At 50.0% G+C, this 15,427-nt stretch overlaps 6 protein-coding genes across 6 annotated transcripts; 4 read left to right on the top strand and 2 right to left on the bottom strand.

Annotated features, from left to right (window-relative positions):
* On the top strand, positions 1-2,108 carry F4812DRAFT_418413 (uncharacterized protein). The gene is made up of 2 exons (XM_047933247.1): positions 1-1,115; positions 1,171-2,108. Exons 1-2 carry the CDS (start codon positions 446-448, stop codon positions 1,758-1,760), a joined length of 1,260 nt encoding a protein of 419 aa, XP_047792947.1. The 5' UTR covers positions 1-445; the 3' UTR covers positions 1,761-2,108.
* Positions 2,109-2,301: 193 nt separating this feature from the next.
* F4812DRAFT_272887 (radical SAM superfamily-domain-containing protein) lies at positions 2,302-4,911 on the top strand. The gene is made up of 2 exons (XM_047930926.1): positions 2,302-2,425; positions 2,490-4,911. The coding sequence occupies exons 1-2, from the start codon at positions 2,374-2,376 to the stop codon at positions 4,787-4,789; spliced, it is 2,352 nt and encodes a 783-aa protein (XP_047792946.1). The 5' UTR covers positions 2,302-2,373; the 3' UTR covers positions 4,790-4,911.
* Positions 4,900-6,746, bottom strand: F4812DRAFT_418409 (mitochondrial import receptor subunit tom-20). The gene is made up of 4 exons (XM_047933246.1): positions 6,380-6,746; positions 5,968-6,213; positions 5,695-5,795; positions 4,900-5,584 (listed from the first exon to the last, which is right to left on the bottom strand). The coding sequence occupies exons 1-4, from the start codon at positions 6,438-6,440 to the stop codon at positions 5,483-5,485; spliced, it is 510 nt and encodes a 169-aa protein (XP_047792945.1). The 5' UTR covers positions 6,441-6,746; the 3' UTR covers positions 4,900-5,482.
* A 188-nt stretch (positions 6,747-6,934) lies between these two features.
* Positions 6,935-9,774, top strand: F4812DRAFT_272863 (Cullin repeat-like-containing domain protein). Its single transcript, XM_047930925.1, has 3 exons — positions 6,935-7,529; positions 7,595-9,093; positions 9,155-9,774. The coding sequence occupies exons 1-3, from the start codon at positions 7,326-7,328 to the stop codon at positions 9,498-9,500; spliced, it is 2,049 nt and encodes a 682-aa protein (XP_047792944.1). The 5' UTR covers positions 6,935-7,325; the 3' UTR covers positions 9,501-9,774.
* Positions 9,775-10,318: 544 nt separating this feature from the next.
* F4812DRAFT_272841 (Metallo-dependent phosphatase) lies at positions 10,319-12,084 on the top strand. Its single transcript, XM_047930924.1, has 7 exons — positions 10,319-10,675; positions 10,768-10,806; positions 10,866-10,971; positions 11,059-11,592; positions 11,658-11,730; positions 11,819-11,868; positions 11,927-12,084. Exons 1-7 carry the CDS (start codon positions 10,517-10,519, stop codon positions 11,947-11,949), a joined length of 984 nt encoding a protein of 327 aa, XP_047792943.1. The 5' UTR covers positions 10,319-10,516; the 3' UTR covers positions 11,950-12,084.
* Positions 12,085-12,855: 771 nt separating this feature from the next.
* F4812DRAFT_456636 (uncharacterized protein) lies at positions 12,856-14,979 on the bottom strand (the record flags this gene model as incomplete). Its single annotated transcript, XM_047937024.1, has 1 exon — positions 12,856-14,979. The coding sequence occupies one exon, from the start codon at positions 14,977-14,979 to the stop codon at positions 12,856-12,858; it is 2,124 nt and encodes a 707-aa protein (XP_047792942.1).
* Positions 14,980-15,427: the final 448 nt, after the last annotated feature.

Here is a 15,427-nt window from a genome sequence, read left to right as displayed (position 1 = left end):
AGTTGAACTGCACAACAGGTACGACTCTCTACAAATGCTCATAAATACGCGGCGCGGCTTCTATCTTTAGGTTAGGTTAGGTAGGTATTCAATTCCTATTAAAAAATTAGTAAAGCAAATTTGGATCTCGCTATAATTCTTAAAAATCACAACAGGCAACAAGCAAAACAGTTACAAACGGATCAGAAACAAACCTAACATTCTCATATCTCATATTCGACTCGATCAAATGTGTATTGTAAAAAGCAATAAATAATTCGTGAATCCTTGTTGGTCGATTATCAGTTTTGCTCAGAATGCCCTTGTTCTTATCCTTGGTTCTAGTGTACCTAAAAAGGTTCTATTCACAATTCATAAAACTGTTACTACATTCTCTTAACAACTTTACCCTTACTACATTAATTACATTTCTACAGAAGTCTATTACAACCTCACAGCCGTCAACATGACTGGATCCCACAGCTGGTTTTCACGCAAAGCACCTAGAAGAAAATCTACCCGTAGTGTCAAAGCATCCCATGGCAACTTACAAGCAGACACGGTTATTAGTGGCCGTATTACCAAACAAGTCTCTAATAAAGGGAAATCTTACGAAAGCCCTGTCAAGATCAAATATGAAGATGAAGAAGTTGAAGCTCTTGCCACAGGCGCTCAATCAAGCCAGGTAGTCGAAGAAAACGAGGATATTGGTGAGGATGACGTTCTGGACACCATCGAGGAAAGTAATGACAACGAAGGAGGCGGCGAAGGATTCAGCGAAGGCAGCATAGAGGATGAGATCATAGTCCGTACTACCAGCCCTCTAAGTAGTACTACACGGGAAACGACAGAAACGAATGAGTCGCTGAGCGGCAAGTCCCGTCAAAGCAATCCGGTTGAGTCTTCTGCCAGCAAAGAAACAATTCAGGGCCGCGATACAAAAGAAGGATGGCGTTTTGAACAAGTTTTCCTCAACCAGGTCTTAAAAGCGCGAGATGAATACACCCTAATGCCGACCACCTGGAGGATGCATTTTCGAGGAGTTCCTTTGCCCGATGGCTTGTTCTACATCAAGACTCACGCCGTCAGTGCCCGGCCAAGGATATACGCCCGCACGGATAAACTTGAATATCAAGGTACGTTATCAGGGTTAACAACAATAGCGTTGCTGTCGATGCTCATATTCCGTAGGTGCTACTGCGCTTCGCAAACTGATGGATATTCATGGACGAGTCCGCGATCTCCGTAGGGAGCAACGGTCTAACCAGGACGAAGAACATAAGCGTCGATGCGGACGCAGACTTGTCGACCATATTAAACAGGCGCTAACGCAGGCTTTGCGGTGGTCTGCGACTGACGGAAATATAAGAAAATATCGCCGTGACTTCGAGCCTAACATCGTGATCTTAGAGATGAATGACGAAAACAAGTCGGACATGGACGTAGTCATCGAAACCGAAATAACGAAGCTATCCGCATGGTGGCGTGATAAGCTCGCTCTCGTACCTGGAGAGTCACGTCCAGAAGCACCAGTACTCTTTGGTTTCGTAATATTCAAGCATATCGTGTTTATCGTCACAATGGACGCCCAAAACCCGAATGCTGTCTGCCACGTCCCGTGCCAACTAAACCTGTCAGAAGAGAACCAATACCAATGGAACGCCTTGGCAATTATGGCCACTATCTGCTGGGCCAGAGACCTCTACATAAGTATGATGGACCGACTACTAGTAGGTGTGGATTACGACGAAGGTAGGCACTCGAGCGATCCAGATGCTTAACAGGTCCGAGACAAAGGTATAGAAATAAGGAAGAACTTGCGGCTGTGTGTTAGCCAGGTCTAAAAAGTGATATAATGATAAAATGCTTGGAAGGGTAGCATGTCGAGGTTTGATGATGACATACAAGAGATAACGAGGAATGGCATGATGTCTGCATATGTTCAACTACGAAGCAATGAAAGCTATTTAGGTCGGAATTTGCATTTGAACTTTGCTTTGCTAAGTTAGGTAGATACCTTGCATGCTGCTTAGAAATCAACTATAAGTGTTGTTTATATATCAGCTAAAAATAATAAACTCTACCTTAGGTACCTTAGGTACTCATGCTGGTTTGCCAGATACTTCAAGTGCCTCTTAACATAAGGTAGGAAGGAAGGATATCTCATCCTACAATCATCTCTTTAACGAATATGGGAGGTACTTATGCAAGTACCACCTTAGGTACCTACCAGGTATAAATTGAGTTGGAAATCTGGGGTACTGGTGGGGCTATCGATTTAGCTAAAGGGCCCCTCCAAAATTCTACTATCTATGCGATTGCGCGACGTTTTGCCCCGCGAACTTTTCAACCCTTGGATTGAATAGGTAAATTTTGTAATCACCGCGGCCGAAGATGACGAGCAGAATAGGGGGGTTGAGCTCAAATGACACGGGGTCGCTACAGGGTAAGAATGACAATATAAACTCATTAAGAAGTTTTTACTTATATTCGATTAACTATCTACCTAGGTATCCTTGAAGTATGGCACGACCATCGACCCGTGATACTATTTGCGACAACTGGTATTTTAGTAGTGCTTTGGTTATATATAGAGCTACGCCAGAAACCCAAGATTCCCACTGATGCTGTCAAATTCGATCAACCTCTTCCAAAACCTACCGCGAAAAGTGACAACAAAGCTCTGCAAGAAAAGGTTGACTTGCCCAAAGAGAAGCCTAAAGAGAAGACGAAAGAGCTCACTACCGGTCCACGACGTATCAAGGGTGAATTGCGAAGAACAGATAGCGCACGCAAGCATGAAGAGTCTAAAACACCCATCCAAACACTTGTGTTCTACTCATCCTTGACTGGAAGCACGGAGAAGACTGCTACTGAGATTGCCAAGACCCTGGGAATTTCGTTAGGAGAGAAAGTCGACGGCTCTGGGAGGTCCTTCTTAAATCCTCTCGTGTTAGATTTAGCCGAAGTGGATTACGATGAATATTTCATAAGCCCACCGAAACCAGCAGATAATGGCACCCCGATAGATTACTTCTACCTTCTCCTGGTGCCTAGCTACAATATCGATTCCATCAACGACAACTTTCTTGAGCATCTAACGGAAACGCATCATGACTTCAGAATTGATACCGCGCCGTTATCTGGTCTCATTGGCTACTCGGTCTTCGGCTTAGGTGATCGAGAGGGATGGCCGACCGAAGACGAAGGGTTTTGCTTTCAAGCTAAGGAGGTTGATAAATGGATGGCTAGGCTTACGAGCCGTAAGAGGGCTTACCCCTTAGGAATGGCAGATACGAAACGGGAACTTAAGGAAAGACTTGGCGAATGGACTGATGGAGTGGTCGACACCCTAAAGCACATTGCCCTAACTGGGTCTTTAGGAGAAGGAGTACCTGGTAGTGGAAATGATGTGGAAAGCGAAGACGAACATGCTTCTGGGGATGACGATGGAGAAGCCGAAATTGACCAAGCAGTGACCACAACTAAGCCGAAAAAGGGACGTTCGGGGAACATTGAAGATGTCGAAGATCTCGGGAAGATTATGAAGACCTCTCGAAACGACACAGAATTACCAACCGGCTCCGCACCAATCGCCGTGGACTTCACCACATACAACAAACCAAAATCGAAGAGACCACCCCAAACTGTTAAAGAGATGGTACCTAAGAATTCGCCCACATACGCCTCTTTGACTAAACAGGGGTATTCCATCGTAGGTTCGCATTCAGGGGTCAAGATATGCAGGTGGACCAAGTCAGCACTACGAGGACGCGGCTCCTGCTATAAGTTTTCGTTTTACGGCATCGCATCGCACCAGTGCATGGAGACTACGCCGTCACTATCATGCTCCAACAAATGCGTTTTCTGCTGGCGACACGGAACAAATCCAGTCGGAACCACCTGGCGCTGGGTTGTGGACCCACCCGAGATGATCTTCGACGGCGTCAAAGCTGGTCACTACAAAAAGATCAAGATGATGCGCGGTGTTCCCGGCGTCAGGGCCGAGCGATTCGCAGAAGCGATGCGCATACGGCATTGCGCGCTGAGCCTGGTCGGCGAGCCTATCTTCTACCCGCACATCAACGAATTCTTAGCATTGCTACACGGCGAGCGCATCTCTTCTTTCCTGGTCTGCAACGCCCAGCACCCGGAGCAGCTCGCGGCCCTCAAGGCCGTCACGCAGCTCTACGTGTCGATCGACGCCAGCAACAAGGAATCCCTGCGCAAGATCGACCGGCCCCTGCACCGCGACTTCTGGGAGCGCTTCCAGCGCTGCCTGGACATCCTGCGCGAGAAGCGCTTCCGCCAGCGCACCGTCTTCCGCCTGACCCTCGTCAAGGGCTTCAACGTCGAGGACGAGGTGGAGGGCTACGCCGACCTCGTCGAGAGGGGCCTGCCGTGCTTCGTCGAGATCAAGGGCGTCACGTACTGCGGCACGTCCAGCAGCGCCGGCGCGGGCCTCAGCATGGCCAACGTGCCCTTCTACGCCGAGGTCACCGAGTTCGTCACCGCCCTAGATAACAAGCTGCGCGAGCGCGGGCTCGGGTACGGCATCGCCGCCGAGCACGCGCACAGCTGCTGCGTGCTCCTCGCCAGCGAGCGCTTCAGGGTCGACGGCAAGTGGCATACGAGGATCGACTACCAGCGCTTCTTCGAGCTGCTCGAGGAGCGGGGCGCGGACGGCGACTGGACGCCTGAGGAGTATATGGGCCCCGAAACGCCCGAGTGGGCTACCTGGGGTAACGGCGGCTTCGACCCGCGGGACGAGAGAGTCGATCGTAAGGGCAGGAAGATCGAGGTCTCCTAGTTACGTACCTAGGTACCTACATACATAGACAGATATCTTTATAATTACAGCTAGGTAGTTGAGATAGATAGGAGGTAGGTAGGTTTACTTTAAGGTTATTTATACACGGGGGGTGGGGAGGGAAAGGGGTTGAGCAAATCGCATAACATAGAGCGAACAATAAAAAAAGAAAAAATAATAAAAAAAGGGTTCATGATCCATAATTTGTCTATACCAGCCCCCCAGACATTATCATCATGAAAAATGTACAGCGGAGCCACCCTTATTCTACAGCGGAATAACCGGCAGCCTAATAAACGACCAGCAGCCGCCCTTAGCCAGCCGCGCCGGACCATATATCATACAAGGTATCCCCATGTGTTTGTTTGTTTGTTTGTGTGTTGCGTGTGTGTTATGCGTATAGTAGTATACCTAATAGGGCCATCTTTTAGACCATTCGATGCTCGGGGGTTCTCCTCTTCTCCTAAAGCGGAGGGTTATCTTGAAATTTTTTATTTTCCTTTACTTTGGCTTTTGCTTTTTTGATAATGTGATTTTTTCCTTCTTTCTCTTTTTTTAATAATCAGCCTCCTCGGGAGGGAATGGATCCGGGTCAAGGCTATCATGGCCATCGCCGCCGTTGACATGATTCACCGTCCGCCTCCTAGGGAAGAGTGGAGTTGTGAGTAACCGCCGCGGCCTATAAATGGAGTTCTAATCCAGACCGGCGCTGGGCAGATCGGAGAGGTTGATACCGGCGCCCAGGTCGAGCGTCTTGTCGTACGCGATCATTTCTGCTAGGACGTCTAGGACACGCTGGTAGAGGGGTCAGCAGGGGTTGCCTCGTGGTATGGATATGGCTTCGATGCGGGGGGAGGGATGGGCTCGTAATGTGTAAGCGCGAAGAGAAGCCTTTTTCTTCTTACCTTATCCACGGTCTTATCGTATATAGAAATCAAGTCCCCCGGAGTCGGGTATACCTTCAGAGCCTTGTAGAAGGCTAGTGCGGCTTCCATTGTGTTTAATGCTGTGTTAGGTTCGCCATGCGTTAGCACTTCTTTGTCTTGGGGCCATATCGTCTATACCAAAAGTTTCTCTCGACATGATACGAACAACGTCCTGCATCCTTCTTCGCTATCCTAGGTCCCGAAACGTAGACGAGGCATATAGGGTATAGTATATATGCGCGTGTGACTTACGGTCAGCGGCGAGAAGTTCTCCCTTCTGGACATGGTCCATGAAGAACTGCTCCTTCTCGTTAACACCGGTGGGGTAGCCGTCTTCCGTAGCTTGATCCACGGCCATCTGAATGTCTCTGCGCTTCTGCTTAGTCTGCGCTACAGCTTCTTCCTTCTCGGCGCGCGCTTGTCGTCGCTCTTCCCTTCGTAAGTTCCGTCGGAAGTTAGGGTCTGCCCGACGTTGGTAGTCGAAATAGATCGCATAGGCTGTTGGACACAATTAGTTTTTAATTTTATTTTGATTTTATATTTTATTTTATATTTTTTTTTTTTTTTTTAGATTTGAACCCAACGAGAAGAAACGTATGCTCGGGAATATTTCGCAATCTGTAATTCAAAGCCCAAGTCATGGATTGGAAAGAGAATGCCGTACCCAGAATACCTGTCGCGGCCGTGGCGGCGGATATCGTTAATATAGTACTCGGTTGGACCATCTTGATGGATGTGACGATTTTGAGGGTCGAGAAAACAAGTTTGGAGGGGGAGGAGCCAATTAGATCGACAAGTTGGGTGGTGGCAGCAACCGAATAAATATTAATACGAAGATGGACCAAAGAAATAGATAAATTTTTGTCCTGTCTATTTTAAAGTATGCGACGCAAAAGTTGCTGGAGCTCGGCAGAGTTGCGTTCGTTGAGAGGCAGGGACTTTTAATATTAAAAGCAGGGACTTGAAGATAAAAAAGCAGCAACTTCTTTCCGTAGGTAATTTTTTTCAATGGCACCAGGTTGTATTCCGTCTAGGTAGGTACCTAACTTCGATTTACAAGTGACGTGCAATCGCGGCTCAGCCTCGGATCCTTGCTATCGGGTACGGCGCTAAGCATGAACAGGGGCTAGCGTATCCCGCCGTCAAATAAATCCGGCCGATTTAGCACTGGATTTAGCACGCTGCACAGCGAAGATAGGTACCTAAACATAGCGAGAGACGGGAGCACAGAGCAGAAAATGCACATTCTAATACATACATGTAGTGGACATGTCGCATAAGTGGCATATGTACCTAGGTACCTAAGGTTAGATACCTGTCTCAGGTCTCAGCCAAGCCAAGCCGCGTCGACCCTCAAACTCCAATACCTGGTGATGATGATGATGATAATGACGGTGGTGACTTTTTAAATAAGCACCACAATTAAATCTCATTTTTACCGGTTCATCCCTCAATTTTAACCAGCCCTTGATGGATTGGTAAACAACCTTACTACCGCATTGAATGATACATGTAATACCTACAGCGCCGAATAATTCCCATCTCTAATTACCTTTACCTTCTCCCTATCCCCGTCATCCCGTCATCCCGTCTAGACCTAAACACCCACAATGTCTGAAGAAAAAGAAAGGAGCAAGATATCGCTCCGTAGCGGTCCTAAGAGGAAAGGTCGTCCTACCATAAGCGCCCCTCGCCAGATATCAGATCCCATTCCACAAGATGGGGTTCCGATTCCTCGTAGCACCGGAGGGAAGGTTGGAACGAACAACGTGCCGCCACCCCGACAGCGACAGCCTCCCGCAACTGGTGGAAAGGTATACCGAAGTGATTCTATTGGTTATTTATTCTCTCTGCTAATCGTACTCTTTGCTCTTTACAGACTGGCGACCTTGTTAAGCGACGATATTCGACCCGTTTTAATAATCTCCCTAGTGATTTCGATCCAACTGCTCCTCCGATCCCGTCTATGCCCACCTTCGATATTTCCAAATACGATCAGCAGGCATCGCGACCTCTAGCGCCCTCTTCGCGTGACGGACCAGGAGCTGGCGCGTCCAGGGGTGCTCCTCCAACCGTAGACCCTAAGGCACTTAGAGATCCGAGACTCGTCCCCGATCAGTATGTCGCTAATATTCTTAGCGAGGCTACTGAAGATGAGATTAGAGATTACGAAACTGCCCTTCGCAAGCTGAAGAACAGGGCGTCTGCAGATTTACAGCAGAGTGTCTACCAAAATAGGGCACAGTTCATAAAAATTAGTAAAGAGGCCGAGAAATTGAAGTCCGAGATGCGCACTTTGCGCAATCTGTTTAAAGAGTTAGCCACGAATACGAATGCGCTCCGAGCTGCATCCGGTAACCATGGCAGCTCTATGAATGGAGAGTTCTCCACCGGTCTAAGCAAGAAGGACAAGCGTAGCTCGGTAGCGGATAGGACCGTTCTTTGGAATACTCAAATGCAAGTTCTGTACAAGAACGTGGAGGGTTCTCAGAAGTTTTTACCCAACTCGATGGGTAGGCACGTTATCCAGGATGCCGGTCCTTGGATTGAGCTCGACAATGCGACGTACAAGTCAAGGAGATCTATGCAAATATTTCTTCTCAATGATCACCTTCTCGTCGCTTCGCGGAAAAAACGTAAGACGGATAACCCGAACGACACGCGTGGCCCAGCTACCAAGTTAGTTGCGGATCGCTGTTGGCCGCTTTTGGATATCGAGGTTGTCGACATGGCCGCAACCTCGGAAGCATACAGCGGCAGGAACAAGCTGGCGGATGCTATCATGGTTCGGGGCGTCGGTCAGGAGTCATTTATCTACAGGACAGAAAAGCAGGAAGACCCGGAGAAACCAGCATTGTTATTGAACATCCGAAAAGCCGTTGAGGAATTAAGGAAGAACTTGCAGTCTGAGATGGAGGCGAATAACAAGGCTAAAGAGACTATTAACTACTTCGCCTCCCGAGATCCGGGTTTACTGCAAAAAACGGAGCTACTTGAGACGCTCTCTGACATTAAGGATATGTTAATCGAGGTGGACGGGAAACAGCAAAATCTCCGCTGGGTGGAAGGTCAGATGGATGAGCTGGATATCGATATCGCCCTTCAGAAATTTGATCTGGCAGTCGATCGTGTCGAGAAGCTGCAAAAGCTCGCCCGTGGCCTGAAGAACAACGTTATAGCGCAAGATTTTATCGACTTCAAGATCGAGGAGAGATGTTCCAAGTTAGCTGGTTTAATCATACGGGAACTGGTCGACTCGCATAGCCAGCCGCTTAAAACAAAACGTAATGTCGAGTGGCTCAACAGGTTAGGGTTCGAAGACCGCGCCAGAGATGCATATCTTAAGGCTCGGAGTGACTTGATCCAGAAGCGTTCAAGGTAAGTTCTCGCAGGATGCTAAAGATGTTACTTTTTTTTTTCACATACTAACTTGGCGTAGACAATGCATCTTCCAAGGCGATCTTCACCTCTACATCTGGCAAATCTCGTTTGTCTATTTCAGTATAATTAAAAACACGGTGAACTGCTTCCAGAGTTGCTTTCCGTACACGATGATGAGCGCCTGTGTGAAATGGGCCAAGGAAGAAGTGGATGCTTTCAACGTAATTCTGGCGAGGCAGCTGAGCAGCACGGAAAGGGATGGCGTGGTATGGAGACAGTGTATGGAGAGAGCTAAGCTCCACGCCGAAATGCTCTCGGAAGTGCAGCTGGACTTTGGAGATCTGGTGGGCAGGGAACCTCAAGGGGCGAAAGCTAATGGACCGGTTGGACTCGGGCTGGCGTAGGCCTTTTTTGATGATGTATCATTAAATAGCCTTGCCTTCTACTATTTGAACATAATCCTGATCGATCTTCTGGTATTATCGAGTATGATTTTACGATTGGAATATAAATATGTGTGTATATACAACACCTACCTAATCCATGCATGGGCTAGAGGTAGTCTACCTCCTAAAGTGTTTATTGAAAGGTAGAGGGGATCCAGCTGCTAGAGAATTAGGTAGGTAGGTACCTACCTTACTTATTATAGGGGGCAAGGGGCTGAGGGTAGAAGGGGGCAGTGGACTGGTGGGGTGTAAAAAAGAGCCGCAATTTTAGTGGCAACTGACGTACATTTGTACACAATGCGGAGGTACGTAGTACATCGTGGCTACCTTTGCAGCCACTAGATAAGGTGCACTAGATAAGATAGGTACTCTTAGCCTTTAGGTACCTATGTACATACCTAAGGTACCCAAGGTACCTAGCTGCTAGCATCCCTTTTTTGTAAGGCCAGAAGGTCCAAGTTCCAACCGTGCTCTGCTAGGTATTCTCTGCTATCAAACAGGGAAAAATCCTATTTTCGTAATCGCTCGTGACAAACTCCCACTCCCACATTACCCCTTCAATCTTCAATCCCACTAACACGCGACAAAGATACCTTAAAGAACCACCCCCGAATTTCCACACCCCCCAAAAAAGAATTCATCGAGCGAGTTTACAATTAATAAACTTAAACTTTTGTAACTATCATTTTATTCTTCTTTTTTTCTGCGACGATACCCTTTTAGACCCCACCCACCGAAATCCATCTACATCAACGACGAGGCGTTGCGCTGTTGTTACCGGTGCCCTAAAACGTCATCTCGAGTCGACGGCCCCCCCTCCGCCCCTTTGACTCTATCGATTCGATAACCTCCTTCAGGTCTTGCGAAGCAACCTGCAATACTAGGTACCGCTCTACCGCTCTACCGCTGGATAGTACGGACATAATACCTCAGTTACCATCGTGCGACCTGATTCTTGGTCCTCGTCTGTCAACATGGATACCAATATGGAAGACGTCGTGCGCGTACCCGCTGATCTGGCCCCGATCCCCCCCTCAGAGCCTACGACTACCCCTACCCTCGACGGTTGGATCGAAAGTCTAATGAACTGCAAACAGCTTTCGGAAGCTGATGTTCAGAGGCTCTGCGAGAAGGTGAGCTATCGCATATCATCTGCATATCCATCTGCAGCAGTTGTCGCATCTCACCTTGAAACAATCATACTAATATCGCCCTATTTATCTAGGCGAGAGAGGTCTTGCAGGAGGAGTCTAACGTCCAGCCGGTGGTATGTTGTTGTATTGTGTATATCATATCTGTCGCTTCTGCTCACATGCAGTCTAGAAATGCCCGGTGACGGTGTGTGGCGACATCCACGGCCAATTCCATGATTTGATGGAATTATTTAAGATTGGTGGTCCCAACCCAGATACCAACTACCTGTTCATGGGTACGTATTCCTCATGCCTCGCAATACCCCCCCTTAACGGGGGGTTGTTGAAGACATGGAAGATATGGTTATTAATTATTGATACAGGTGATTACGTCGACCGAGGATACTACTCTGTCGAGACGGTAACGCTGCTAGTTGCCCTTAAGATCAGATACCCTCAACGCATCACCATCCTACGTGGCAATCACGAGTCCCGTCAGATCACCCAGGTCTATGGTTTCTATGACGAATGCCTTAGGAAGTATGGCAATGCCAATGTTTGGAAATTCTTCACCGATCTTTTCGACTACCTTCCCTTAACTGCCCTCATCGACAACCAGATCTTTTGTCTTCACGGTGGTTTGTCGCCTAGCATTGATACGCTTGATAATATCAGAGCTCTCGACCGAATTCAAGAAGTTCCTCACGAGGGTCCCATGTGCGACCTGCTCTGGTCTGACCCTGATGACCGATGCGGTTGGGGTATTAGCCCTCGCGGTGCTGGGTACACTTTTGGGCAGGATATTTCGGAAGCATTCAATCATAACAACGGCTTGACTTTGATTGCCCGAGCTCACCAGCTGGTCATGGAGGGATACAACTGGTCGCAGGATAGAAATGTGGTGACGATATTCTCTGGTGAGCTGCCATTATTATCCAACTCTTCTAAGCTCTTCTAGAAGCAACTTACTAATTATTCCTAGCACCTAACTACTGCTACAGATGCGGTAACCAAGCAGCTATCATGGAGATCGATGAGCATCTGAAATACACCTTGTAAGTGGCCTATATCGTATCGTAGCTTGACGATGAGACATGTTCCGTCTTTAACTTTGGGAAATATATACTTACTATTTTCGTGTAGCTTACAATTTGACCCATGCCCACGGGCTGGTGAGCCGATGGTTTCACGACGTAAGTTTTTATTAACCGTCTTATCTCCTTATGACATCAAGACTAACTTGAATAATAGGCACACCAGACTATTTCCTCTAAGTACCCTACAAATCTTGGTGCCACGCGTTGGACAAGGCGTGGGTACAAGGTTCGAAGGTGTCCGGGAGTTACGTTGAGCCTAGATCGCTATACCCCTGCCACACCAAAAGTCAGAAGGCAACGCACAAATGTGACCGCGCCGCAAGCAGCATCTTCAAGCATGTAACCCATCAACAACCTCAAATACAAACGGTCTTTGTCAGGCCGGTGCCGATGCGGTTGGCATAGCAAAAGGGAAAGGGATCTGGCGTGGGACTGCTGCGTCCTCATTACGATACCACATTTGGAGCCCATTTTTTGATGGGATAAGACATTATGAGCAGCCCACTGCAAAAGTAATTACCCGAACATTGTATTTCATGAATGAAGAAAGAGACTTTGGCTTCGATCATGGGATGAGCTTGGTGTATTCGAATGTGATGTGATGTTTCATGCAGCCCGTTAAGATACCTAAGAACTAGATACAATAGATAGGAGTAATTAGGATGGTTGATTCCTGTCATCGTCCCAAGTGGGAACTTGACCTCCTCCTTGGCGACATCATACCTGGTTGAGAGTTAGATATCGCACACGAGTATCAACACACTCGGTCTAAATCCTAGCTAGGCAGGTAGGTTTCAATCTCTGCCTCTTGGTAACCCCATTGCGCAGAAGCCAGGTTATTCGAATATAATCATTAAAATTTCGTAATGTGTAAGGTGGTATACACACAAGTTCTAAATTATCCTTCCTTATACAACATTTCCTTGTTGTCCTCCCTCGCCAACGTTTCCTTCGTTGAAGCAACCCCCCCCCCCCCCCTTGACGCCGTTGATATTGTGGTAACAGACAAAACAATGCTTTCTTCCCATATCTTCTTTCTTCTCCCTTTTCTAATTACCTAGGTACCTATTTACCTAGGTTAGGTTACACAGTCCTCGCCCGCGCCAGCGGACAACCAGGACTCCACGTTCTGCCGCTGCCGCTGCCGCTGCCGTTCCGTCTATTCCATTCGCTACCATCGCTACTCCCGTTGCTACTACTGCTCTGACTAGCACTTGTACTCGTACCACTGCTACCATTACTATTATTATTACCCTCTCCCTCCCCTTTTCCCTCCCCTTTTCCCTCCCCTTCTCCCTCTCCTTTTCCCACCTCATCATCATCCTCTTCTTCTTCTTCTTCTTCCCCCATCCCTACCCCGAACCCCCACCCCTCCGGCGCCAGCAGCGTCGCGCTCAGCAGCTCCAGGTCCAGGTCCAGCGCCGGCAGGATCGGCGGGCCCAGGTGCGCGGGGGCCGGGGCGCGGATGCGGGACAAGGACGGGGACGGGGACGGGGACGGGGACTGGGATGGGGTTTCGCGAATGATTTCTTGCACGTGCGCGGCTTCGCCGTACCCGTACCGGCTGAGAAATCCTAACCCCAACCCGTCGCCGAAAAGTCCCATCCCGCTCCCCCCGCTGCTGCCCCCGTTGCTGCAGTCCGGCCCGTACGCGTCCGCCTCGCTCTTGATGCGCATGCGCATGCGGCGGCGGGCGCGGGCGCGGGTGCGGGTGCGCAGGGCGAAGGGCATTGGGGTTGGTTTGTGGGATTTAGGGGATTTGGGGGATTTGGGGAACTTGGGGGAGGAGGGAGAGAAAGGGGGGTGGTAGTGGTAGTGGTGCTGTTGTTGTCGTTGTTGTTGTCCTTCTTGTTGTTGTTGGGGTGGTGGTTGGGAATGGGATAGAGGTGGGAAAAGAGATAACGAGAAACAAAGCGAGCGCGGGTGCGGGTGCGGGCGCTGGTTTGAAGGCTGTTTCCGCTCGAAGCTGCTGCTGCTCGTGCGCACGGCCGTGTTGGAGGAGTCGGTGTGGGATGCGGATGCGGATGCGGATGTGGCGGTGTTGTTATTATTGCGGTGCGAGTGCGAGTGCGAGTGTGAGGACGATGGGGAGGGGGGTGGAGATATGGTTTGCGGAGGGGGCGTGGATGAAGGCGGTATGGGAGTCGGGGTAGGCGTAGGAATCGGCGTGGGAGTCCGAGTCCGAGTCCGACCCGGACTCGTTGCGAGAAGGGGGGATCGAGCCGTAGTTGCGGCTTCGTTAGTTCCCATGACGGCGTACTCGCTGATGGGATTACTATACGAGGTAGAGTGCATAGACGGTACGATTGGGGAGCAGTCCCCTGGGCTCAGAGCATCATCTGGTACGATGAACCTCCTGTCGAAGCGGGCCAGCAGGTACGCGGTAGACACGACCAGGTCCGTGACGAAGTTGAAGCCGTAGTAGCACGCCCGACTATGGAACCAAGCCGGCTGGGAGCCGGGACGGCCGTCGAAGTTGACCCCTACGCGGAACACGGCTCCCATCGTCGCCACGAGCGATGCGAAGACGAGTAATCCGACCTTAGCACGCCACCGGCCCGCGCCGAACTTCTCGACGGGGCGGAAGCGGAACCGTCTCACGCGCTGCGCCGCGGCCGCCAGCCCGACCACGGGCACGGGCAGGAAAGTCAGAAAGGCCAGATACGAGCCGGCGAAGAGCTGGACGGCGCGGTCGGCGAGGCGGGCGCGGGGGTCCAGGGTGAAGAAGCTGTGGATGGTGGCGACGATGGCCATGACGAGGCAGCACATGACGCAGACGATGAGGAACCAGACGACGCCGCGGGTGCCGCGGTGCGAGCCGAGGCGCGGGTGGTAGGCGCGGAGGACGCGCTGGGCGAGGAAGAGGTTGATGATGAAGATGAGGACGGAGCCGCACTGGGTCATGACGCTGGCGGCGATGACGGCGTCGACGGTCTTGGGGTACGAGGCCCAGACCATGCGGGCGACGAGCGAGACGCTGCGCAGGAGGCACAGCGCGAACAGCATGCCCGAGAAGACGAACTTGAGGTTCCGCTTCTTGTTGATGCGCAGGATCGCCATGTGCGCCGCCGCCGAGAGCAGGAACAGCAGGAGCAGGACGACGGCGATCGGGTCGTCGATCGCGGGCGAGGGCTCGCCGCCTACCATGGCCATGGTCGGCAGGTACGGCGGGCCATCGGGCGTGGATAGCTTCGTGTTTGGAAACATTGTCAGCGCCGATGAGTTCCGGTAAGTTCGCAAAAAACAACGCTTTTCACTTGTTAACGTGGACGTACCTGGCTTGCTCCTGATACATTTCCATGGGGAGCACGAGCCGTCCAGCTCCCGGACGTGGCGGCGGCTTTTTCTCTCCTAAGCATTGCGAAGCGGCGATGTCCTCAGTCCGGCGGACACGGCCTGATACTACGGGGGCGGGGCTGACTATCTCGACTATGCTTCCGTCTTATTTCGGATACCCCAACCATATTAATAAAGAGAGAGATGGAAAAGAGAGAAAAAGAGAGGCCAGATCGGCGGTCGTAAGGCGTTGCATTTGTATCGCGGAACGGTGAGAGAGGTCATGGCGGAGAAGGCTTCGAAAATAGGTTGCAAGTGAACTCGGTTTGGAATCTGTAGACCTCGTCGTCATCCTGAAAAATCTAGACTAGCTAGAGTA

The sequence above is a fragment of the Daldinia caldariorum genome (genome assembly GCF_022478825.1).
Source record: "Daldinia caldariorum strain CBS 122874 unplaced genomic scaffold F4812scaffold_3, whole genome shotgun sequence".
NCBI lineage: Eukaryota > Fungi > Ascomycota > Sordariomycetes > Xylariales > Hypoxylaceae > Daldinia > Daldinia caldariorum.
The sequence above is the reverse complement of the archived record's forward strand: the minus strand, read 5'-3'. Positions and strand labels throughout refer to the sequence as shown.